We start from the raw sequence: 26706 nt of genomic DNA, 5'->3' as shown, positions 1-26706 counted from the left end.
TCCAATCTGACCTGGCCCAGGCAGAACAGTATCTCATAGTTTTTAGCTTTCACCAATACTTTCAAGATGGCTTTAACTTGGCATTTATTGAGCCGGGATGGCGCAGCAGGTAGAGTGCTGTACTGCAGGCCACTGATGCTGACTTGTAGATCTGAAGGTCAGTGGTTCAAATCTCATCACCGGCTCAAGGTTGACTCAGCCTTCCATCCTTCCGAGGTGGGTAAAATGAGGACCCGGATTGTGGGGGCAATAGCCTAGCTCTGTTAAAAAAGTGCTTAAGGTAACATGTTGTAAGCCGCCCTGAGTCTAAGGAGAAGGGTGGCATAAAAATTGAATGAATGAATGAATGGATGGATAGACAGACAGACAGACAGACAGACAGACAGACAGACAGACAGACAGACAGACAGACAGACAGATAGATAAACTGTAATACCATTATCTTTAATCCATTATTCCAGGTACAATAACTCATAGACTGAATAACCCTGCAGATACAAATTGTTGATGTATATGTTTGTAAAGTTTACTCTGTACTCTGGTGAAGAATCTTTGAAGAATCTCTGAACACAAACCATTCAAGTCCCCAAAGGTAGTTCAAATCTTTAAATATAAAGTCAGATCCAATCTCCAGAGACACTATAAATGTGACAACTTTTATTTGAAGTGTTAATTACTACAGTGAGCTGATCTTTTCCCAGATGATATCAGTAGATAACACTTAGACCAAATTTGTAAAAACATCAAGCATTTTCAGGATGTATTATATCATGCTAGAAGAACTTTCTGAAAGGTAGTAATGTATGCTGAACATTTGTTAAAATAATTATATGAATCAGATAGGAGTAATGAAGCAGATATTAAGAGCTTCCCTTTTTTGGTGTTTACTTTTTCAACAGTTCACAGGTGTTCATCAAGACAATTTTCAGAGTTGTTGTTGGTATATATATATATTTATATACTAAAAAAATAAAAGTTTAAAAATATACAGCAGGAGAATTGCTAATATTAAAGGTAAAAACATTGTAAAATTATTTTTATGTTCCATGTCCCCAGGATTTTATAATTGAAAATTGATTCCTGAAGTGTTATTTAGTGGTATTTTAGTATATTAATATTTCCATTGTATTTTCTTTATTAATATTTGTTTTGTAATTCTGCCTTTAGCTTATCGGGACAAGAAAGGAAAACACTAAAACATTGCTCAACAAGATTAATTTTAAGGTGCATGTGAAACCTTTTTCAAATCCATTAAATCTTGAAAAAAGGTATGAGAAAAAGATACTTTATTTGTGTTTGTAAAATTCAATGAGGTGAAAAAAATTCTAGTTATGGAAGTTTTCTTAGTGGTCCATATACCCTACAAGGAAATAGTATGTGAATGAATCAGTATAAATAAGGCAGGGGGTAAACCAAAAGAAATAATTAAATAATTTGTCCGTTTTATTTAAATAGCACTAAGTGTCATGGCCCTTTGCTAAATTTTAAATTATTTTAAACTTTTACCATACAGCATTTAGAAGCAAAAATTGAGAGTTTTAGTGCCATTGATAAAACTTTAGGAGAATCTCAGCTTGTCCACCCATAGAGGATAGTTGTTTGATACCAATTTTTCCTTCTCCCAATTATCTGGTGGTCTCCTTAAATATGAAAGATAAAGTGGTGTGATTTTTTTAAAAAAAAACATGGGCTTCTATTTAAAAAAGAGAAAGGAAAGAGAGCAGAAAGATTTGAATGGAGGGAAAATATGTGTAGAAGATTTGTATGTTTAATTCTCCCCCCGCCCCAATCATATTTTTGTCTGAATTGTATCTTCCCAAAGCTAGCTTCCTCTCTTAAAAGCAGTTCTTCCATTCTTATAAGCCATTTTTGCGTTTATCATTTAATAGGTAGTTCAAAACCGCTTACACTAATTTTATCATGTTCTGAAAACTGATTTCACTCTTATAGGTGATATGGAAAAAATGGGGAAATTTGATCACAGTGACTGAATTTGTGCTCGTTGGGATCTCTAAAAACGTCAAAGTTTGTGCCAGATTGCTTGTCGTCTTCTTGGTTACCTTTCAATTTGTTTCACACTTACAGGTAAAATGGAAAAATTGTGAAATATGACCACAGTGACTGAATTTGTGCTTGTTGGACTCTCTAAAAATTTCAAAGTTCGTGCTGGATTGTTTGTCCTATTTTTGGTTATCTATCTCATTGCTGTAGCTGGCAATGGCCTCATATTGGTCCTGATTATCGTAGATTCTCACCTCCACACGCCCATGTATTTTTTCCTTAGCAATCTCTCCCTTATTGACATCAGCTATATCACCACCTCTGTCCCACAAATGCTGGTCCACTGCTTCATGGACAGGCCTACCATCCCACTGCGCAGATGTTTTGCTCAGATGTGTTGTGCTCTCCTTTTAGCTATGGCGGAGTGTCTTTTATTAGCTGTGATGGCTTATGACCGTTTTGTGGCAATATGCTATCCTCTGCGCTACAACCTGATCATGAGTCGAAATTTATGCATCCACCTGGCTGCGAGTGTGTGGGTCAGTGCCTTCCTTTTGACTATAATACCGTTTTTCACCATGCGGGCAACTTTGTGTGGGCCAAACGTGGTGAATCATTTCAAGTGTAAACTGCAGGCAGTGTTGAAACTGGCTTGCTCTGATACCCATGCTAATGGAATTACCATGATAATAAGCAGTGTCTTTACCCTAGCATTACCCTTCTTCTTTATCCTGGGGACCTATGGCCTTATTGGATTTGCGGTCTTGCGTATACATTCGACACAAGGTCGGAGCAAAGCCTTGTCCACCTGTGGATCTCATCTTGCTGTAGTGAGCATTTATTATGGCACCATCCTGGCCATGTATTTGAGGCCTCAAACCAAGACATTCTCTGATAGGGAAAAAGTAGTGGCAGTCTTTTATGGAGTAGTGCTCCCCATGTTAAACCCCATAATTTACAGCCTGAGGAACAGGGATGTGAAGGGAGCCTTCTGCAGACTGGCTGGGAAGAAAGTAGAGGATTAAACCACCCAGGACCAGGTTAATAAATTTATTTATTTGTTTGTTTGTCAAAATGTGTACAAGATAATAGGCATGGTATAAACATAAACAAAAGCAAAGTAGGTATAGGTAAATTTGGACAATGGGACAGTAGTACAGGGAGAGTAGGCATGGTGGTGCACTTATGCACAGCCCTTACAGACCTCTTAGGAATGGGGTGAGGTCGACTGTAGACACACTAAGGTTAACGTTTTTGGAGTTTGAGGAAGAAACCAAATTCAGGTAGTGTATTCCATGCATTGATCACTCTGAAATTGCATTTTCTGTAATTGAGTTTCAAGTGGTTTACATTGAGTTTGAATCTATTTTGTGTGTGTGTGTGTGTTGTTTCAGTTGAAGCGGTAGGACATTGTAGTAGATGATTTTATAAACTACATTTAGATCAGTTTGAAGGCGATGTAGCTCCAGGTCTTCTAAGCCGAAAAATTCAATTCTGATGGAATATTATTATTATTATTATTATTATTATTATTATTATTATTATTATTATTATTTAGATTTGTATGCCGCCCTTCTTCAAAGACTTGGGGCGGCTCACAGGATACAATGTAAACAATACAACAACAAATATAATCAATTAAAAATTACAAACTCAAACCCCAATATATTAACATCAGTGGAGGAGTGGAGGATTCTTCTTGTGAAATATTAGGTCATTAGATATGAGTACTCCAAGGTCCACAAACAAGTATTCTATCTTCCACAAAGAAGTCTTTTTTAAGTCTTTTTGTCATTTAAGTAATGTATTTAAGAGCTCTCTCTTTCTTTCTCTCTCTCTCTCTCTCTCTCTCTCTCTCTCTCTCTCTCTGTGTGTGTGTTCCTATAGTTACAATACCACATTTCCAGAAAAAGAATAGATAAGATCGGTACAAGGTCAAACTTCAAAAAAATGTGTGTCAGGGTTCCAAATAGCATCCAAAATTAAATCAGAGTCCAAGGCAAAGTATTCCTCAAAGTTCCAATTTATCAGAAGAGCCATGTTGGCATATCTGGGAGAAACTGAGATCTGAAACTCCAGGGTTTCTCCACCCAGTTGAAAGTTCAAGCCCTCATCCCCACTCTCCCAAGTCCATTATGTTAACCAATCTTCAACTGCCAACTTGGAAGAAGTTATCCTTGATTAATCACAGAAGATCTTGAACATTAAAGTACACATAAAACCCCAACATTTCTTTTAGGATTAATGGACAGGCAACTAAACAGTCATGGAATTTTGTTTTTATGTATAAAAGCAGCAATACTATTATAAGCTCAAAGGTGGAAGGGTTGACACTACCCATAAAGGAAGAATGGAGAACAGTTTGGTTGTTTTAAAGAGAAACTACTCATTGTATCTCATACTTCATGTTCATACCATCATCCTGTTAAATAAAATTTTAATTACTTTTATACATGTGTCTGCTTTTTAATGTGGATAAATTGTTCTGATTTATGAGAGCTTTATTGATGCAATCTTTGGGACTAGCCGATCTGCCCCAAACATTTTCCCTGCTGTTTCTACTATAGACATTATAACCTAAAATGAAAAGGAAGAGCCACATTCCCCTATATAGCATTTCAGCACAGAGTTACATTTTATGAAAGAAATTTGTCTCTTCCAAAAAAAACAACAACAGAAGAGGTGATGTTTAAGATGTGACATAGTTTTTTTTAAAAACTCACTTCTCACCTTATGTCTCTGAGAGGCAACTATCACCTCCACAGCCTTAGTTAAATGTAAAGGTAATCTTTGGACAAGAAGACCTGTCAAAACCCAGATTTTACTGGCTTATCCAGGATGTGACCCATGTGATTTCATAGAGCATTATGCATTTATAATTAGACCAATATTTGCTTGCTTGTTGGACACATTTATTTCACCATCCATTTCACACAAAGTGGTATACAATAAAACCTACAAATAAAATATTCTACAGAACCAATTACAAACAATATATCCATGTAAAATAAGCTCACGAGAGGGAAGATGTGGCATACAATGCAGCTGATGCACAGGCTCCCTTTTACCAGGGGTTCTCCAGCATATCATAATAGTTAGGCATAACTTCATCTCCGAAGGAATCTGTTCCAGAGGTCAGGGGCCAACGCAGAAAAGGTTCATTTCCTAGGTCTTGACAAATAGAGCTCTATTACAGACAGTTAACATAGCGTGCTTCTCCTGTCTGACCTAATAGATGTAACCAAGTAGATGTAATTGGGAAGAAGTGGTCCCTAATATTAAACATACATTTTATTTCTTAGTTAATGATCATCATGCCTAATTTTTAACTGGTCAACCTCACACAACCAAGGAATAAGAAATACACCATAAGTAAGCTAGGTTTTGATATGTTCTCTTGTGATATTATTTCACCATAATGAAATTGCAGAATAGAAAGCACAAGCTGTTTTTAAAATTGAAGATATACTGGAGGCAAAGAGTTAAACTTTTGGTCTAATGCAGTGGTTCACAACCTTTCTAATGCTGTGACCCCTTAATACAGTTCCTCATGTTGTGGTGACCCCCAACCATAAGTCTAGTGCCAATTCTCCCAACAGAGCTTTAAGCTGATTGGCAGGAAGGTCAGAGGGACACCCCCAATGTAAACGCTTGATTGGTCAGATTGTAAAAATATGTTCCAAGGCATCAGAATAGAAGCTTTAGTTCCTAACACCATGGGAAATTTGTCTTTTGCCATGGTCTTAGGAAACCAGAATTAACAGGAACTACGGGAACGATGAAAGAAGACATTAAAAAAATAGAAGACCACATAGGACATCTGGATGAGCGGATGGAAAAATTGGATGAATGAATGGAAGATGTCCACGGTATTCAAAAAATAAAAATCATACAAGAGATAAATGAAAGGATGGATACATGCTTACAATTTGCTGAAGCGAGGACTGAATATATTAACAAAAACCTGGAGGAAGCAATAATTAACCTCGATCCAGAAAAATCGGTGTTTTTCCTGTGTTTCCAAAATGTCACGGAATCTGAACATCAAGACTTACCACATACAATGGTGGAGATACTTGCAAATATAACCGGAAAGACCCCACAAGAAATGCTTCAACACACTGATGAAATATACTGAATCTCAACATCCTACGCAAGACATCATAGACTTCCAAGAGAAGTCCATATTCAATTTATTAGAAGAACCATCAGAGACAAGGTATATAACATGTTGAAGGAAAACACTATATCCTATAAAGGCAGAGAAATTACTGTGCTACACCAAATTCCCAGACAAGTGAGAGACAAAAGAAAACCATACCAAATAATAACCAATAAACTAAACAAGAACAGAATTCCCTTCAGATGGTTGACCCCCGAGGGTATCTTGGTCAAATTAATTGATAAAAAGTACAAAATTACTTAACCAGATGAAGCAAAAGATTTCTACGACCAAATTCTCAAGCCGGTTGAAGACACAAGGACAAAAGAGGATGATAGTAGAGACAAGGTTAGTGGAGGATAACCTATTAGACAAAGAGTCTCAAACAAAACAATCTGATGATGACTATGGAAGACGAGGTCCAATTACATGACCAAAAACAGAGGCACAAAAAGAAAAGAGAAGAGAACTCATACCCCAACTCTCGACATAATGGGATCAATGGCTTAAATTCAAATAACAAGAGAATAAAAATTTTCCATAAACTAACCAATCACAATTATGATATAATATGTTTGCAAGAGACTCATGTCTCAAAGGATGAGGTTAATTTATTACATTCTCCCAATCTTGGAGAACTCTTTACTGCATCAGCAATGGTTAAAAAAAGAGGCATAGCCATATATGTTAAAAACAACTTTCTTCCAAAGCTTATTTATGCCGACCCAAATGGTCAAATATTGATAGTCCAATAAAAAGGTAACAATTATAGGAATATATGCTCCTTCTATTAAGCAACTTACACTTTTTAAGAGTTTACATGAACAAATACTAGAATTGGATCTAACAAACTTTATTATAATTGGAGATTTCAATGCTATTACAGACAAAACAAATGACTACAAAGGCAGCTCCAAATACAATTCAAGAAAACTACTTCTAACCACATTCGACCAATTAGTACATGAATTTGCTTTAAAAGATATCTGGAGATTCTACTACCTTGATTCTAAACAGTATAACCCAACCCCCCCCCCCCCGCACAAATTCTGGTCACGTATTGATATGGCTTGGTCTAATTCAGAAATCATAAATGAAATTACAGATATTCAAATACAAACTGGCACCTGGGGAGACCACAATCCATTGTTATTAACATTTAGAGATCCAAATAACAAAAAATTCCAAAGATGGTTCATGTACCAGACAATTATCAATGAACAACAATTTCAGGATATAATACAACGCGATTTACCTATCTTTCTTGAACTTAATTGTAGTGTAGTGTACTGTATCCCAACAAATTGTTTGGGATACCACTAAGGCCTACATCCAAGGAATTTACATATCCTACTCTGCTAAAAATAAAAAAGAAAAACAAGAGAAATTACACAAATTAAATACATCCTTACAAGATGCAGAAAAAACTCTATAGACCAACCCTAATAATACTTCGATCTTAACTGAAATAAAAGCCATTAACCATAAAAATAAATTTAATAATCCAACAACAACTTTCACACAAATTGAAAATGGCAAAACAATCACTTTGTTTTGAATCCGCCAATAAACCGGGTCGATGGCTGGCCCTTAAACTGGCTCATCAAAACTTAGATAAAAACACTGTCTTATATGATAACTTTGGACATTTAAAATCAAATACCAATGACAAGAAACAAATAATTCAAGATTTTTATCAAGAATTATACAATACAGAAACAATGAACGAGGAACTCATACTAAAATACTTAGATCAAAATGAAAAAAACATTAATAAACGAGGAAGAAAGACACATGTTAAATAATACAACTACCATAACAGAATTGAAAATTGCAATTACAAAGCAAAAAAACAATAAAACTCCACGCCCGGATGGAATTCCTGTTGAATTCTAAAAACACCACCAAGACATACTGGAACCTATAATGCTTGACATTTACAATGATGCCCTACTACATGGTAAACTTCCTAATACCTGGTCAGAAGCTTATATAACATTAATTCCAAAAAATAACCAAAATAGAGAATACCTTGAAAACTACAGAACCCATATCATTACTTAATACCAAGTATAAAATTTTTACTTCAATAATTGCAAACCGCTTTTAAAAAATTTATAGCAAACTATAGCAAAACTTAAGATAATGTATCACTTCCCATGTTCTTTCCCAGAGAGTTTGTTTTTTTCTTAACATTTTCAGATAATTAAAGAACTGGCAAAATCAATCTATGTAATAAATGATAAGTTTTCATATATACTGTATATATATAATAAAATATATTAAGAATATGAAAAGTTGATTCTTTAAAGGTTGGTAAAATGTGAACTAAAATATAAATGGTTTTTGGTGTTTTTGCGGGGGTTTTGTGGTCTTTACTTTCAAAGGGAGGGTGTGGGGCAGTGCTTAATTTTGGCTAAATCTGTCTAATCAGTAGCCCTGGCCTATTCAAGCTATTTTATTTTTAAATAACATTTTGATTAATGATATTCAACTTGTTTTTATTGAATTTTTTAAAAAATAAGATAAATCCTCCCTCTCTATTTATCTATCTTTATCTGTTTCTATTTTTTTATAACAGATTTTATTTATTATTTTATTTACTCAAATTTATAAGTCGCCCTTCTCCAGTGGACTGGATTGCATAGGAGAAGCAGTCATATCAATATACAATGAAACTTCAGTATGTAAAATAGGATATCATCTATTCTGGAATAAAACTGGAACGATATTTTGCAATGTCAGTCCAAATAACTTGCTTTATCACTAAGAAAAAGAATTTTCTCCACATCAATTTGCTTGCTTTTAAAAGTCTCCGATCCCAAATATGACTAAAAAAAATCAAAATCCAGATCATACATAAAATTGCAGACTCACTTAGCAACTATTTCACTTTTTGCTAAATCTGCACTTCTATTTCTACTAGTTTTTCTCATCATTCTTATCATCCTTTTCCTCCCACTTAGGACTGTATGACTGTAACTTGTTGCTTGTATCCTAAGATTTTTATTAATATTGATTGTTTCTTCATTGCTTATTTGACCCCTATGACAATCATTAAGTGTTGTACCATACGATTCTTGACAAATGTATCTTTTTATTTTATATACGCTGAGAGCATATGCACCAAGACAAATTCCTTGTGTGTCCAATCACACTTGGCCAATAAAATTCTATTCTATTCTATTAATAACTTTTGTCAATCCCAGTTGTATTTGCTAAATTAAGACTTCCTGTTTTCCTGATTTTTAAGACTACTATTACCACTACTGTCTCAAGAATTCCTGCTTAATGATATCTAAAGCTTTTCTAATGGCTGCTTAATTTTCCTTACATCAACTTTTACATGTGATACAAGATAGATACACAGGACAAGTGGTGGGTTCTTACCAGTGTGGTAGGCAACACCGTTCCAGTAGCGGCTGCCTGATTGCGCAATTTGTGTGACCGCTCCGGTGCCGGTCCTTTGGATGGTGCCATCTTTTTTCCTGAATTTTTTAGCTTTTTGCTTCCTGCGCATGGACAGAAGCAAAATCTCATGAGGGGATGCCCACACACATGAGATTTTGGCAATTTTTGCTTCCGGGCTTGCGTGGAAGCAAAAAAGTTATATGCAATAACTATGGGCAATTATTATCTGACATTGTCTTCAAGTAGAAGGGTCTGCATCTTCTTCAGTTCTGTTTTGGTTAAAGAAATTGATTTCATGTTTCCCTGCTTCCCAGCTCTAGATATATATGCTAGTTAAGCTGTTCAATTGCAAACTAAATGTGGTGTGATTTATTATTGTATAAATATAATTTATTGGATAGGATCTCTGAAGTTCCTCATGGCAGAACAGAATAAGAGAGTTGGGAGGGACTTTGGAGGTTTTCTAGTCCAAGCCCCAGCTCAAGCAAGAGATCTATACCAGGGATCAGCAACCTTAAACACCCAAAGAACCACAAAGATCCTAACTGGAAGCACCTCGTTCAATTCTGAAGCTGACCAGAAGTCCAGTTCCCCCACCATAGAGTCTCCTCTAAGAACTTTTTAAAACATCACTGAAGAATTTATTGAGAGTTGTTTATTGAGAAGGATTGATATAATGACATCATGTTTAAAACTAGATCTTGTAGAAACGTAGGATTCACTGAGGACTTGATGGAGTCTAAAGGCAAACACAAGAAAAGTCTATCGCTAGAGCCTTTTTTTTAAATTAGCAGATTCCATAGCCTGAAAAAGTTTGAAAACACCTGCACCAGTACATTTGTCCCATGTCCCCCCAACATGCTGTTCCTGTCTCATCTCTGTCCCCTTTCTCTTGCTTGGTTTTTTTCCTGTCTCAGCGTTCCCACTTAGTCTTTTTCACTGATCCAACCCCCACCATTTTGTTTTTTAAAAGATTGCATGGAATCTTATTTCCATGGGAAGCATAAACAGATGAAACAACGATCTGATTATTTTTTCCTTAACCAAGAAGAAACATTAAATCAATAACAAGGAATGTGACAACAAGATGGTGGATGAAATTACGCAAATGGCAGTAAAGGGAGATATTGTGGTTATGGGTGATTTCAACATCCCTGATGTTGACTGGAATATCCCCAGTGCCCTTACATGCAAAAGTAAGAATATAGTAGAGGCCTTTACAGGAGCAGCTCTGGCACAGCTGGTTAAGACACCAACTAGAGGAGAGAATATTCTAGATTTAGTTTTTACGAATGGGAATTGGGTTTCAGATGTCAAGGTGGGAGAAAATTTAGGTTGCAGTGACCATCTATGTTTGTGGTTTGATGTAAAAACTCATTGTGAGCAATCCTATAATGCAACCAAAGTATTGGATTTCAGAAAAACAAATTTTAATGCAATGGGGGAATATTTAGATAATGAATTAAAGGAGAGGGATAAAATGGCAGGAGCGAGCACCCAGTGGACTGTATTAAAAAAGGCCATCTTAAAAGCCACTGGACTGTATGTAAGACAAATAACTAAAGGTAAAAGGAAGAAGAAACCGCTATGGTTTAGCAATGATGTAAGGGCTATAGTCAATGAAAAAAAGGCTGCCTATAGGAGGTATAAAGAGTCTGGAAGTATAGCTGATAGGGAGGTGTATAAAATGAGACAGAAGGAGGCGAAACAGATAATATATGCTGCTAAAGCCTCAGAAGAGGAAGAAATTGCCAAATCTGTAAAGAAGGGGGATAAAACCTTCTTCAGATATATTAGTGATAAGAAGAAGAAAAACTGCGGCATCACGAAGCTTAGTACCGGGAATAATACATGCATTAATGGGAATAAGGAGATCGCTGACCATTTCAATAGCTACTTCTGTTCAGTTTTCTCAAAAGACACCTTACAAAATAATACTATAGAGGGATATAGCATTGCTTCCAGCTGTACGGATTCAGCTCCAGTGATCTTAGAAGCCGATGTCTTAGAAGAACTTGAACGATTAAAGATAAATAAGGCAATGGGTCCAGATGGCATCCACCCCAGAGTTCTTAAAGAACTCAGATCTGTCATTACTACCCCCCCTGACTGATTTATTTAACCAATCCTTGTTAACAGGAGAAGTTCCTGAGGATTGTAGAATGGCCAGTGTTGTGCCTATTCACAAGAAGGGCAGTAGAGAAGAAGCTGGTGACTACAGGCCAGTTAGCTTGACATCAGTTGTAGTTAAAATGATGTAGACACTACTCAATAAGAGGATAAATCAGCACCTAAAAAACAATAACTTATTGGACCCAAATCAGCATGGCTTTACTGAAGGCAAATCATGTTAGACTAATCTCATTGATTTCTTTGACTATGTAACAAAGGTGTTGGATGAAGGTGGTGCCGTGGATATTGCCTACCTGGACTTCAGCAAAGCCTTTGATACGGTTCCACATAAAGAACTGATAGATAAATTAGTGAAGATTGGACTTAATCCCTGGATAGTTCAATGGATTTGCAGCTGGCTGAAGTGTAGACATCAGAGAGTTATTATTAATGGCGAGTATTCTGAGCAGAGTCAGGTTACAAGCGGTGTGCCACAAGGGTCTGTTCTGGGTCCTATGTTTGTGAGTGACATAGGGGAAGGTTTGGTAGGGAAGGTTTGCCTATTTGCCGATGACTCTAAAGTGTGCAATAGGGTTGATATTCCTGGAGGCATCTGTAATATGGTAAATGATTTAGCTTTACTAGATAAATGGTCAAAGCAATGGAAACTGCAGTTTAATGTTTCCAAATGTAAAATAATGCACTTGGGGAAAAGGAATCCTCAATCTGAGTATTGTATTGGCAGTTCTGTGTTAGCAAATACTTCAAAAGAAAAGGATTTAGGGGTAGTGATTTCTGACAGTCTCAAAATGGGTGAACAGTGCAGTCAGGGGGTAGGGAAAGCAAGTAGGATGCTTGGCTGCATAGCTAGAGGTATAACAAGCAGGAAGAGGGAGATTATGATCCCGCTATATAGAATGCTGGTGAGACCACATTTGGAATACTGTGTTCAGTTCTGGAGACCTCACCTACAAAAAGATATTGACAAAATTGAACGGGTCCAAAAACGGGCTACAAGAATGGTGGAAGGCCTTAAGTATAAAACGTATCAGGAAAGACTTAATGAACTCAATCTGTATAGTCTGGAGGACAGAAGGAAAAGGGGGAGACATGATCGAAACATTTAAATATATTAAAGGGTTAAATAAGGTCCAGGAGGGAAGTGTTTTTAATAGGAAAGTGAACACAAGAACAAGGGGACACAATCTGAAGTTAGTTGGGGGTAAGATCAAAAGCAACATGAGAAAATATTATTTTACTGAAAGAGTAGTAGATCCTTGGAACAAACTTCCAGCAGACGTGGTAGATAAATCCACAGTAACTGAATTTAAACATGCCTGGGATAAACATATACCCATCCTAAGATAAAATACAGAAAATAGTATAAGGGCAGACTAGATGGACCACAAGGTCTTTTTCTGCCGTCAGACTTCTATGTTTCTATGTTTCTATGATATTTAAAAGTCTGTATTTTGCTAGAGAAAATAACAAGGAAAGGAGGCATATGTATCTCTTTGAATGGGATAGCTACTAAATCATGGACACCTGTAATAAGTGATGGTTGATAGAATCCACTAGTAATAAGCGATGGTGGATAAAGTGATATTCAGGCAAACAAACATTCCTGAAGATTCAGTCAGTCCTTTTATTACAGTCTTTGACCTATACAATTTTGATGGTCTCATAGTCATTTCCTAAAGTTTTATTCTAAACAATCTACGTAGATTTTAAAATGCTACTGTTCAGAAATTGGTTGTGAAGCATTTGATTTATAAATTCATGATGTGCAAGGGTGCAATGTCTGAAATTAATTTTATTGCTAGTTACTGATTAAGTTCCAGTTTTCAAAAATGTTTGGGATTGGTTCAAGGATGAAATCTAGTGCATTGAAGTACTAAAACAAAAACAAAAAACCACAACAACCCCCAAGCAGCAGTTATTGATTTAATATTTCTTCTTGGTTAAGGAAAAAATAATCAGATCATTGTTTCATCTGTTTACGCTTCCCATGGAAATAAAGTTTTTTCCCCATAGTCTCTTAAATGCACCTTTGACTTCCTTATTCCGAAGGCTGTAAATCATGGGGTACATCATTGGTGTCACATTGGTGTAAATCAACGAGACCAATTTGTCTTCATTCAGGGAGTAGCTGGCCTTTGGACGGATGTAGATAAAGATGGCACAACCATAGTGGAGGATGGCCACAATCAAATGAGCAGCACAGGTGGAGAAGGCCTTCTTCCGGCCCTCAGCACACTTGATCATGAGGATGGAATGGATAATAAAGACATAGGAAATCAGAATGAGCAAGAATGGAACTAGTAAAATCATCATGCAGACAAGGAATACAGCCACTTCTTTGTCGTGTGTATTATTACATGCCAGGAACAGCACTGGCGGGATGTCACAGAAGAAGTGGTTAATATTATGTGAACTACAAAAAGGAAGACTGAAAATTAAAGCAGTGAGTCCCAGTGAGATTGTGAATCCACTGATACAAGCTATCACCAAAAGTTGTTTGCAGAGATTCTTGTTCATGATGACAGTGTAGCGCAATGGGTTGCATATGGCCATGTATCTATCATAGGCCATCAAAGCCAAGAGAAAGCACTCAGAGCCCCCAAAGGCAATGAAGAAGTACATCTGTGCTGCACAGGCAGTCAATGATACACTTCTGCTCTTGTCCAAGAAGTTGGCAAGCATTTGAGGCACAATGACCAGGGTGTAACAGATCTCAATGAAAGACAGGTTGCGCAGGAAGAAATACATGGGGATGTGGAGGGCAGGATCAAGTAAAGTTAGGACCACAATGGCAAGGTGTCCTGACAGCGTGATGAGGTGCATTAGAAGGAACAAAGTGAAAAGCACAAACTGCAAATTTCCATTGGTATTGAATCCAAGGATCACAAAATTATCCTCCATGCTACTATTCTGTCTGTGTTTCTCCATCCTACATCTTGTAGTTGGAAGCTGAAGTTCTCAGGATGCAAAGTCTCCTTCAGATTGTTCTCAGTTTCTATTAATTAGCATGTTTTCTTAGCAGCAATACAATTGTGAATTCTTTCCCACTTCCCCATCTACTCTCTGAAGAGTTATTCTCCTAGTCTTCTCTTAGCCCAAATACTTAGTTTTTGGTGATCAGTCATGATTGGCTAAATATTGTCACCTAGAGGGTCATAAGAAGAATACACAATTAATGTTAGTAAAAATAAAAATGATGTAAACATGTCTGCCACCAAGAATGTTCATATTCGTTGCCCAGGATCAGAGGATTTTATAACCTGTTTGTCACTTACCGTTTCAAATGTCTTTACATGGTTTCTATAGGGCTTTTTAAGAATATTAAAAGTTGTTTTGCATGTGTGTGTTTTTAAATAGATCTATATGTATGAAGTGATTATTCCAAAATTATAGAAATTCAGCTACCTCAGAAACATAATTATATTTTTCTAAGAGCTCTTTATTCTAGCTGAGGCTGAGCCTAGGATTTCAAGTTATGATTTTAATTTTTAATTTTTTGGTAGGTTTTGAAGGATTATCAACAGAGGTTCCATAGGAAGCTTCAAATATTCAGAGCCAACTTAAAGGACCAAATGCAACTTTCTCATGCATTATACAATAATTGAGTCATGACTGAGATCTCCACCCTTAAATTTTAGGGGTCATATGAGCTGGATTCAAACATATTTCATTCAGCATGAAATTCAATGTTCTAATATCTGTCTGTCTGTTGTTATTCAGATTTTACCCCATCCCAAAAATAACTTCCCTAAGAGAGACATAGTTGGGTGGGGGGAGAGGAAAAACTGTACTATAGCTCAAAAATGAGGGCATACCATATGTCCCCTTGATTTCTGGGTTTTTCCTTTAACTTATTTGGAGTTTTGTTTTCAAAACAGAATTTAGCTTTTCTTGGTGTAAACTTGGAAATATCTTACATAACTTCCAGTGCAGAATTATAGACAGTACCTCACCCCACAAAAAGAAACCCCAAAACAAAACCTCACAGATATGTCCCCATTCATTGACGTGCCCTCTGAAATCTTGATCTGCATTCTCATGGCAGAAGAAACAGGTGTATAGAGTGGCTAATCAGTTGCAGGATCCATTCCTCAAAGAGGAATTATGGCTTAGAAATAGATGTCTGGACAAAATAAGCATGTCTAAGTTACCATTAGAGAATCAGCTTGGTGTAGGAATTAAGGCACCATCTTAAAACTAACTAGAGGACTATGAATTCTAGACCCACCTTAGGCATTAAGATAGCTGAGTGATCCAAGGTGAATCATTCTCCCTCAGCTGTAGAGAGTAGGTAATGGCAAACCATTTCCAAAATCTTGCCAAGAAATTGCAGGAACTTATCCAGGGCAAATAACAGGAGGGGCCAAAGAAAGATCACCATTATATGAAGTACATGCAAATTAACCAAAATAAGCATATTAATCAGCTGCCTAAATTGGCAGTTACTATTCCACCTAAAGAAACAGAAGGATATTTTAGTCTCAAAGACAATGTCTAACACATTCTGCAACAAAAACTATTTTTAACCTGGATAATTTTTACAATTTTAAAACAAATTTTACCTAGACTCTTTTCATGGAGCTAATGGCACTGCAGCCAGTTTGGAAATTTTTAGTTAAGGGGTGGGATTTGACCACCATAAAAGAAGATAGAGGATTGTTATCTGCTTTTAACACTTAGGTTCCTTTTAATTTACAGTGCTTACATAAAAAATTTCCCCTTTCTCATCATGCTTTACTTTGTACCTATTTCTGTGAATTTCTTTAAACAGTAGCACATAACAATTTTCCAGTGTTAATTCTAAGGATACGTATAACTTTCTGTGACTATAGCTAGGTAGGAATAGATGATGGACTGATGGGAAAATGACTAGACAGACAGAGAGCTATCACACCAATCAGTCTACAGCTTGAACATTTGAACATCCTTCTTTTCTAAGCATTGAACTCATTGCCACATCAGCAAATATCTATATTGCATGACCATTTGCAAAGGATGAAGGCATGTCTATGAAGTCTTTAAAAGTCTAACAAGAGATTAAATGTTCAGGTAATTGGAAATTATAAAATGGAAGAAGAGATTGTAAAAGGGAATATGATTAGTTGGGCTAGGAATATTGGACATAATATCAATTTGGAACAATCGGATAAAATCTGGGAGGGATTATAAATTGATGAAAGCAATCGGCTTAAGTGATTGATGTATGTTTCCAGCATCTCAGAAAAAAAGATTTAGGGTACAGGTAGCTCTTGACTTATGACCACAATTGAGACCAAAATGTCTAGGGTTGAGACATTTGTTAAGTAAATTTTACTCCATTTCTCAACTTTTCTTGCCACAATTGTTAAGTGAATCACTGCAGTTGATAAATTAGTAACCTGGTTATTAAGTGAATCTGGCTTCCCATTGACTCTGCAAAATGCGATCACACAAACCCCGGGACACGAAGGTTGCAATATGCAGTCACGTGAACCCTGGGACACTGTAGCCATCACAAATACGAACTAGTTGCCAAGCATTTGAATTTTGATCAGATGATCATAGGGATGCTAAGACTGCAACTGTCTTTTCAGTGCTATTGGAAATTTGAATGGTCACTAATGAACTGTCATAAGTCGAGTTCTGCATGTAAGTACTTTTCAATTTTCAAACGCCCTTTTTCCCAGAATTCCCCCTCCAAAAAAAAATCCCTCAGGGGGGTGTTCAACTTTCAAAACAATGCTTAGCACATTTTGTTTAACTTTCTGGGCCACCTCTGGGCCCCAATGACACTTCTACTGGAGCAAAGATTCTCTTTGAAGCTTTTTTCTCCCAGACCAGTTCTGGATGGCTGCTAATTGCAAGCAGACACAGAGGAAATGTTTCAGCTAGGAAAACAAGTGGGGGAGGAGATGGAATGAACTAAGCCCAAATGCCTTAAGAGCCTCCTCTTCAAATTGCATCCTCCATACAGAAAGAACAATTAAGCTTTTATAAACACAACCCCATATTAGAGCTCTGGTTGCCATTGATGTGTTGCCCACAATAAACTAGCAGATTGATTGTAAACTGATGGTCAAGGAAATATGAACTGAATATGAATATGTTGAAAAGGAAGGAGGGAGAGAGAGGGAGAGGATAGTAAGACCATGCATAAAATACTGCATAGTACTATAGTATAGTATGGTCACCATACTGTTTAAAAAAAGATATTGAGACTCTGTAAAGAGTGCAAAAAAGAGCAACAAAGATGATTAGGGGGCTAGATGTATGAAATTCTATAATATTTTACAGCCCTCTCTAAGCGGTTTACAGAATCAGCATATTATTGCCCCCAACAATCTGGGTTCTCATTTTACCCACCTTAGAAGGATGGAAAGCTGAGCCAACCTTGAGCCAGTCAGGATCAAACTCCTGGCTGTGGGCAGAGCCAGCCTGCAATTCTGCATTGCAACTGCTGCACCAAACAGAAGAACATGCTGATATTTCCTGCAAAGTTGTAAATACGTGACGTCTATTTAAGAGCTCAGATAGTGATGATTTCCAAGTACTAATTTTCCAAAAATCCCAGAGGGCTTCATCATATAGCTGGATAAGAATGAGCAAGGGCGAGAAACTTTATTTCCCCAACCTCCCTCAAAAAGTATTACTCTCTAAAAAGTTGGAAGAAGTGTGTTGTATATTACGTTCAAATCCCACAAAGCCAGAATGTTCATTAACAGATCCTAGACTACTTTCTCCCCATTAACCTAACTGACTGCATTATGAAGATATATATATTTTAAACAATGTTTTCCTCTTCAAATAATGGGAGTTAAATGTAGGCCATATAGTTTTTCGTTCCTTTTTTTAAAGCCTTTTTTACAAGATACATAGAACAATAAAGGCAGAAAAGAAAATGCTAAAAGTGAAAATTGTTACTCTCTCTAAATTGCATTAGAAATTTAAAGGGAATTGATGATCATGTGACTGGGGATGGCTTAAAAGTCATGTGACTGGCTTAAAGGTGGCCAACTTGATGTCACTCACGTCAAGGGTTTGGGTTAGGGTTAGGGTGCCTGGCTTCTCCTCGCCTGAATTTCCCTATCTATTTCCTATTACTGAACACCCAAAATATACTATTTAATTCTATGTATATATGCCATATGTGTACATATATATTACACACAGGCACACAAACAATATACACTATCTACTATATAAACTGTATGTGTATGTACACATACACATGCATGCATGCACAGCTCTTCTAAAATTATACACATTCAACCTCATTTACTGCAATAGGAAAAACATACCCAGAGCCCAGAAGGGAAAAAAAGAAAAAAGTTAAAGTTTTTCTATTGGTTCTGTGTACCTGATCAAAATTTTTCTACCGGATCTGCGTACCTGACCGTACCCGTAGGAGCCCATCACTGCTTCCATCCCTGTCCTACTGTCCTATTGTCTTCTTTTATCATTACTTACTTAATGTTATGCTTATACAAACTACAATCCTATACTTATTTGGATGGATGGATGGATGGATGGATGGATGGATGGATGGATGGATGGATGAATAAAATTTTATAGATATTAATAGAACGCATAGATCCTGCACATCTTCAGGCCAAAAACCAGGACCACGAAGTAGAATATTGAACTATATTTATCTATTTGTTTATTTATATCCTGCCTTTAAATTATGTTTAGCTTGTATTTACAAGAAGCAAAAATTATCATGACGATGACGACGACAGAAACAACAACAGCAACAACAACAACAACAACAACAATAATAATAATAATAATAACAACAACAACAACGTTGGAAGGGACCTTGGAGGTCTTCTAGCCCAACCCATTTTTGGGCAGGAGACCCTACACTACTTCACACAAATGGTTATCCAACATCTTCTTAAAAACTTCCAGTGTTGGAGCATTCACAACTTCTGAAGGCAAACTGTTCCACTGATTAATTGTTCTAACTGTCAGGAAATTTCTCCTTAGTTCTACATTACTTCTCTCCTTGATTAGTTTCCACCTACTGCTTCTTGTCCTACCTGCAGGTGCTTTGGAGAATAGCCTGACTCCCTCTTCTTTGTGGCAGCCCCTGAGATATTGGAACACTGCTATCATGTCTCCCCTAGTCCTTCTTTTCATTAAACTAGACATACCCAATTCCTGAAAGCGTTCTTCATATATTTTAGCCTCCAAGGCATTATATAGTGGTATTAACATTTCACATGATCTCGATTCTATCCCTCTGTTAATGCAGCCTAGAACTGTGTTGGTGTTTTTGGCAGCTGCTGCACACTGCTGGCTCATATTTAAATGGTTGTTGACTAGGACTCCAAGATCCCTCTCACAGTTATTACTGTTGAGCAAGGTACCACAAGTACATTTTGTTTTTCTTGCCTAAATGCAGAATCTTACTTTTTTCAACATTGAATTTTATTTTGTTTGATAGCGTCCATTAGCATTTATAGCATTTAGACTTATATACTGCTTCGTAGTGCTCTACAGCCTTCTCTAAGCAGATTACGGAGAGTAAGCATATTTCCTCCAACAATCTAGGTCCTCATTTTACCCACCTCGGAAGGATGGAGGGCTGAGTCAACCTTGAGCCTACTGAGATTCGATCTGCCAAACTGCTGGCATCTGGTGATCAGAGGTAGCTTGCAGTACTGCACTCTAATCACTGCGCCACCAAGGCCCAAAATTCAAGTCTATCAAGATCCTTTTGTATCTTCAGCCTATCTTCTGGAGAGTTTGCTATTCCTGCCAGTTTGGAGTCATCTGCAAATTTGATGAATTCCCTATCATGATGAGCAAATTTGCAAATGTGATGAGTTTCCTTGTCCAAGTCATTGATGACCAACACCCCTTCTTCCTCCTATTTTCCCCGCAACAACAACCCTATAAGGTAGATTGGGCTGCAAGAGAGTGACTGGCTCAAAGTCACCCAACTGGCTTTCATGGCTAAGATGGGAATGGAACTCACTGTCTACCACATTCTAGCCTGTTGCCTTAACCACAGATCAAAACAGCTGAATTATATGTATCATTATTCCTTCCTGCCAAACAAGAGCAGATAGCAGCTGTGGCCAATACATCAATCCTTTATATCAATTGTACACCAATCGTGCACATTTATTGTCCAAAAAAGTGAGTAGTTATAGTCAGTCACGTCTTAGTCAGCTCTGGTTGGACTACTACAATGTGCTCTATCTGGAACTGCCCTTGAAGACAGATCCACTGCTCCAAAATGCACAGTATGAGTAGTTAGTGTATCTCCTGTATGTAACCCCTCTACTTTGTGAGCTGCATTGTCTCCCAGTACATTCTGTTCTGAGGCACACAACTTATGCAGAGAAGGAGTGAAATGAATAACAAGTGAATAGTCCAACAAATGTTTTGGTCTGATGTTTTCCTTAAGATAGAAAGACAGACAGTTAAAATAGCTGAGAGGAAAAACACTGAGACTGGAGAAAGATTAGAAAATCAAATTCTTTTAGGAAATATTGAGAATTGGGTATGTATAACTTGAAAAAAGGCATTATTAGAAATCAAATAATGTAATAGCTGAAGCTCTGTTATAGATAGTAGAACAAAAGCATTCTTTGTTTTGTTTCAGAGAATTATATTAGAAGACATTTTTTAGCAAGAAAACAAAGCCTTCCTAACGAACTAAGCTATTTGGAGATGGAATAGAATGTGTTGAAAATGATGGACTCTCCTTTATTTCAGGTTTTGATGGATGACCATCAATTAAAGAGGCTACTGTGGTTATGTATAAATGCCAGCAGTGGTCAAGGCTTCTTCCAAATTCATAATTCAAGATGAAACAGGGTAATTCTTGAGCTTGCAGATCAGGGCAAAGAAACCACATTCTCCATTAGAGGACGTGGCGTCCAAACAAGCTTGATTTTCAATGTTTGTTTGGAAAAAATATACTGTTATCAAGCTTCTGAAGCTAGTAGGCACATCGTTCTAGAATCCTCCTCTTCCACTGTTTCATCACAAATATCAAACAGTTACATCATCATGCTGTGTTCCAAAGTTACTTTCCACAATGGTTTGAATCAGTCCTGTGCCGGGAAAATCCAAGATCACCACACCAAAGCACAGAGCTGGTCCAGCCTGCGACTTGAGATATCGATAACAACGTGGGTTGATATCCCTGGCTAATTTCTCAGGATTTGTGAAGAGGCCATTACCAGAACAAAAGGTAAGGTGCAGGACACTTGGATCACCACTGGTGGCCAACTCAAGATGCTCCTTCACTTGCTTCCATTTGCACTCGGGGCAGAAAACATGCCATACATCACTAACACTCAATTCTTCATATGGAACACCTAGCACCTCTTTCTCAAGTTCCTCCAAAATAATGATCTTCCCCCGAGCCTGCCTTAAAGTGGGAATGGCCTCCTTTGTCCAAATTTTATTTTGGCCTTCTTCAGCTAAATAACGTTGGAAGCGAGAAGCATAATCTACATTGGGAATAAACGGGAGTTCTTCTTTAACCCGCATCAGTACCGTTTCCCCTGGATGTTGATTGAGGAAACTTAAGGTTCCTTCCAGGACATCAGAAAAGTCTGCCTCCTGGAAAGTGTTGACATGGTAAATAAGGAAGCGGCCATTTTCCAGCTTACAACGAATATCCAAGAAACGCACGCCAGCTGCTAGCTGGGCCTCCAGTGGCCAAGTCTGACAACGGATATTTAGGCTTCCAAGCACGCTCATGGAGTCATGGGTGCCAGGTATGGAGATTTTGGAAAGAGAAAGGTGGTCAGGTAAGGCAGACATCCAGTCAGGGAGAGAAGAGGAAGGCCAGAAGGTATTGTCAAATGCCTCTGTTTGCTGCCTCTTTGCACATTCCATAGTGTCCATCTGGAAAGGAAAATATATATACATCATGATCTTCTACAGAGCAGAAAGCATCCTGCTATAATGTCAGCTAAGAAAGATATCCAACTGAATGCACTTCTACTGGGAAGTGAACAGCATCTCCCAGCATACCTGAGGGCAATTAGCTGTTTATTTTATTTATTAATTAATTAGATTTGTATGCCGCCCCTCTCCGTAGACTCGGGGCGGTTAACAACAGTAAAAAGACAATATGAACAAATCTAATATTAAAAGTAATGTAAAAAACCCCAGTTTAAGAAACCAATCATACATACAGACATATCATGCATAAATTTTATAAGCCTAGGGGGAAGGGAATATCTCAATTCCCCCATGCCTGACGACAGAGGTGGGTTTTAAGGAGCTTACGAAAGGCAAGGAGGGTGGGGGCAACTCTGATATCTGGGGAGAGTTGGTTCCAGAAGGCTCTTCCCCTGGGTCCCGCCAAATGACATTGTTTAATCAGAAAATTCCCATTTCACTCCCTGTGAATCTTCAAATAGATACTTGATCAATATATCAACTCGTGGGCTCAAAAAGTTACAGTATTCCCAACCCAATGTCCTCCAGATTCGAGAGTCTAACTTTGGAATCAACATTAATTTATTTTATTGATTTCTATAGTTGCTCATTTTAACAAGTGATACTGGGAGGCATACAACATAAAACATAAAAACAATTAAAAGGGTATGAAATAAATGTATGGGATATAACATGGAATGGGCCGTATGAGGTGTAAAATGTAGGATATAATATACATTATGTAACTTGCTCTCACAAACATTAGGATGGAGATTGATATATGCTATCTAATAAATATATCTAACAGCAAGCAGTTGTCTGAGAAGGGCAGCATAGAAATCTAATAAATAATAGTAACAATGACTTGAAAACAAACTTTTTAAAAACCAACAATTGGATGACTACTATTCTTTTTTATTCACCATTTGGAACTGAGAACCAATCATGCCTCTTTTTATGAAAGACTGTGAATTAATCTGCTATGCAAGAATCATACTTCTTGAGAATACTTGTTGATCAATACTGAAGGTATTTGAAGGTGTGTACTCATGTATGAGGTGCATAGATAGTCAATATTAGCAGGACTGGTATAATCTTCCAGTCAATTAATTTACAATGCTATAATTATTAACTATCACATAACACAATATGGGCAGGGCAGGGGAAATGAAGTCTCAGGTTTTGGTTACAAAAGATCTAAATAAAATATTTTGAACCCTTAAATATCAATGTTGAAGCATAATGCTTTATGAGGATTTGCTAATTTTGAATTCTAGAAAAATAGTTTCTAAGTTGCACAGAACCACCAAAATGTCAGGAAGTCTCAGCAGTTGGTAAGAATTTCACTGATCTTGCCTGGGGTCAAAATCTAAACTGCATCGGGCTCAGATGGAAGGCAACCAGGAAATTGCAGGGCTATGTGTCAAATGGGAAAATTTAAAAAAAAATCCTAGAGGAAAGCAAAGAATTAAAATTCCTGTAATATTCCATACGCATTGCCTATTTGTATGCATTTATCCATTGGGAGTGGAAATTGACTATTTTACATACATGTACATTTCTACATACAGTATATCCCAACGACTTATGCATGTGTCATCTATACAAGCACCATCTAATTATGCAAAATTCAAATTCAGTGCCATGGTTTTCCATAGTTCAGTTGTTGTTGTTGTTTTAACCTGGGTTTATTGCCCTTTTTCAAGTCTGCTCTTTTTTATCTACTATCACTGCAACCTATGTTCAGCCAAGAGGTTTTCAGTGTTTTGAATTAAATCCCAACTTCTGTCTGAAGCTTATTAACCTACCTGGAAATCGCGTTCCTCTCTTATTTCTCTCTCTTCCAGCTTCCAAAATTCAAAGATGGATTTACTAGCTAGGATGTTATAAAATAATTAATCAGCAAACCATCATTAAGTGGGTGTCAACTAACATATGTGGGCTCGTATAACTGGTTCATTTTTGGCAGCTTATGCCAAACCTGTCAGAGCGCTGTAATTATCTTGAAATATCAGATCAACGCCCTTTTATTTTAATTTAAATGATTAACTTAATCATTTCTAATTGGGCTGGATTGTAAACAGCTGGGAGATACTTCAGTTAGAATACAAGTCAATGTTTCAGAGAGATGGCATCTATTTGTAGTCCTCGACTTACAACTACAATTGAACCCAAAATTTCTGTTAATAATAATAACCTTTATTGTCACTGCACAACATATGTACAATGAGATTGGCTGAGCTCCCTCAGTGCACCCCCGACACACACACACACACACACACACACACAAACTACAATTCACAGTAGAAACAGAAAATCCCTAACCCAATAAATCATGTTAATAAACACCTGTTTGCTGTTCTGTTGCTAAGTGGGACAGTTGTTAAGTGAATAAAATTTTTCCCATTTTGTGACCTTTCTTGCCACAATTGTTATGCAGTTGTTATGTTAGTAACAGAGTTGCGAATTTGGCTTCCCCATTGACTTGCTTGTCAGAAGCATGCAAAAAGTGATTACATGATCCCAGAGCTTGTAAATGAGCCAGCTGCCAAACATCTAAATTTTGATCATGTGACCTTGCAGGTGCAAGTCGCATGTGTGAAAAATGGTCAAAAGTCAATTTTTCACACTATGTGATGTTGTAACTTTCACCAGTCACTAAATGAACTATTGAAAGTCAAGGACTATCAGTATACCATTTTAGTTACTTTTGAGGTTTATCGTGGAGGTCCTGAGTACCAAAAGCTTATGAAGGACAGAGGAGGAAAACTGTAAAAGGTTGTGTTTAAAATTAAAGAGCAGTTATCCAAACATTGTGCTCAACACCACCAATATGGAACAATCATTTAGATATAGGACTATGTAGCTTCCCAGACATTACTGCATCTGCTTTCCAGCCTTTTCCCTCAAATTCAGTCCGAGTGTGTAATATTCCTTATGTAGGATTTGTTTTTCTAGAACTCATGGAATTTTTTTAACATACAGTATATAGTTTTTCCCATTTATCAGAGGCCACATATTTTTGATCAAGATGATTACAATCCAACAGACTTAGACCATCATTTCAAATAAGTAATACTTGAAAGCATATAAAACACTTCTTTTCCTTTGTTCACCATTTTTTAAAAAAATTGAATGGTTATTCATCTCATTAATATTAAAAATATTTGATATTGATAATTGTTCTACATTTAATTTATGAAGAAGCACCAGTTGCTTGGACCTGTTTTTTATATTGTGTCTGTTCTTGTTCTTTATTCCCAATGGGCCATTATCAGCCTTCCATCCTTCCGAGTTAGGTAAAATGAGGACCCAGATTGTTGGGGGCAATATATGCTGACTCTGTAAACCACTTAGAGAGGGCTGTAAAGCAATGTAAAGCAGTATATAAATGCTAAATGCAATTTTGGTCCAATCTTTGGTCTGCCTGTTCTTGGTCTTTACTCCCGTTACCAATAGAGATTCAACCATTTTATTAGCATCATCAAAAAAGTATACAAAATTTTTGCCTCCATCCACAAAGACCTTCAGACAAAATGGAGGTGTCTGTTTCTATCTAAACTTTTTTTTCTGAAGAACAACTATTAAACATTTTACAAGTCTATCTACAAAGCACATGATAAAATCTCAAAATTGTATCAACAAGTTTTAAGGCAGTTTCTCTTGTTTTCAGTTAGTCTTTATAGCCTTGAAATATGTGAATTTAACAAATTTATTCCTTAGCAATTTTATCCTTTATCTTACCCAATAATTTATTCTATGGTTATCTTCAATTTCCAGAGTTTTATCTATGTTGAGGATATGTCTTAAGTAATTTTTCCAATTCTCCTTCTAGATCTCTTCCAATATCCTCAGTTTTATCTCTACAGTTTAAATTGTGTTCATGCATTTCAACACATTCTAATTTGACTTTCAATTAATTTCTGGTTGCTGAGGTGGCTCAACTGTAGACAGTTCCCAAGATCCTATCTGCAATTCTTTATTTTGACGTACTACCTAAGTCATCATTTGAGCCATGGTGGCAAAATGGTTAGAATGCAGTATTGCAGGCTGACTCTGCTCATTGCCAGGAATATGATCCTTGACATTCAAGATCGACTCATCCTTTC

The 26706-nt window shown here is 36.9% G+C and overlaps 3 protein-coding genes across 3 annotated transcripts; 1 reads left to right on the top strand and 2 right to left on the bottom strand.

The window, feature by feature from the left end:
* The first annotated feature begins 2090 nt into the window (after window positions 1–2090).
* LOC139158751 (olfactory receptor 13H1-like) lies at window positions 2091–3026 on the top strand. Its single transcript, XM_070736085.1, is given in 1 exon segment — window positions 2091–3026. A coding segment is annotated over 1 exon segment (936 nt).
* Window positions 3027–13675: 10649 nt separating this feature from the next.
* LOC139159478 (olfactory receptor 10K1-like) lies at window positions 13676–14635 on the bottom strand. Its single transcript, XM_070736795.1, has one exon. The coding sequence runs from the start codon at window positions 14633–14635 to the stop codon at window positions 13676–13678; it is 960 nt and encodes a 319-aa protein (XP_070592896.1).
* A 7059-nt stretch (window positions 14636–21694) lies between these two features.
* Window positions 21695–22558, bottom strand: LOC139158750 (1-phosphatidylinositol phosphodiesterase-like). Its single transcript, XM_070736084.1, has one exon. It carries the CDS (start codon window positions 22556–22558, stop codon window positions 21695–21697), a length of 864 nt encoding a protein of 287 aa, XP_070592185.1.
* Between the last annotated feature and the right edge of the window lie 4148 nt (window positions 22559–26706).

Source organism: Erythrolamprus reginae, chromosome 2 (genome assembly GCF_031021105.1).
Source record: "Erythrolamprus reginae isolate rEryReg1 chromosome 2, rEryReg1.hap1, whole genome shotgun sequence".
NCBI classification, from domain to species: Eukaryota; Metazoa; Chordata; class Lepidosauria; order Squamata; family Dipsadidae; genus Erythrolamprus; species Erythrolamprus reginae.
This window is presented reverse-complemented; position numbering and strand designations above follow the sequence as displayed.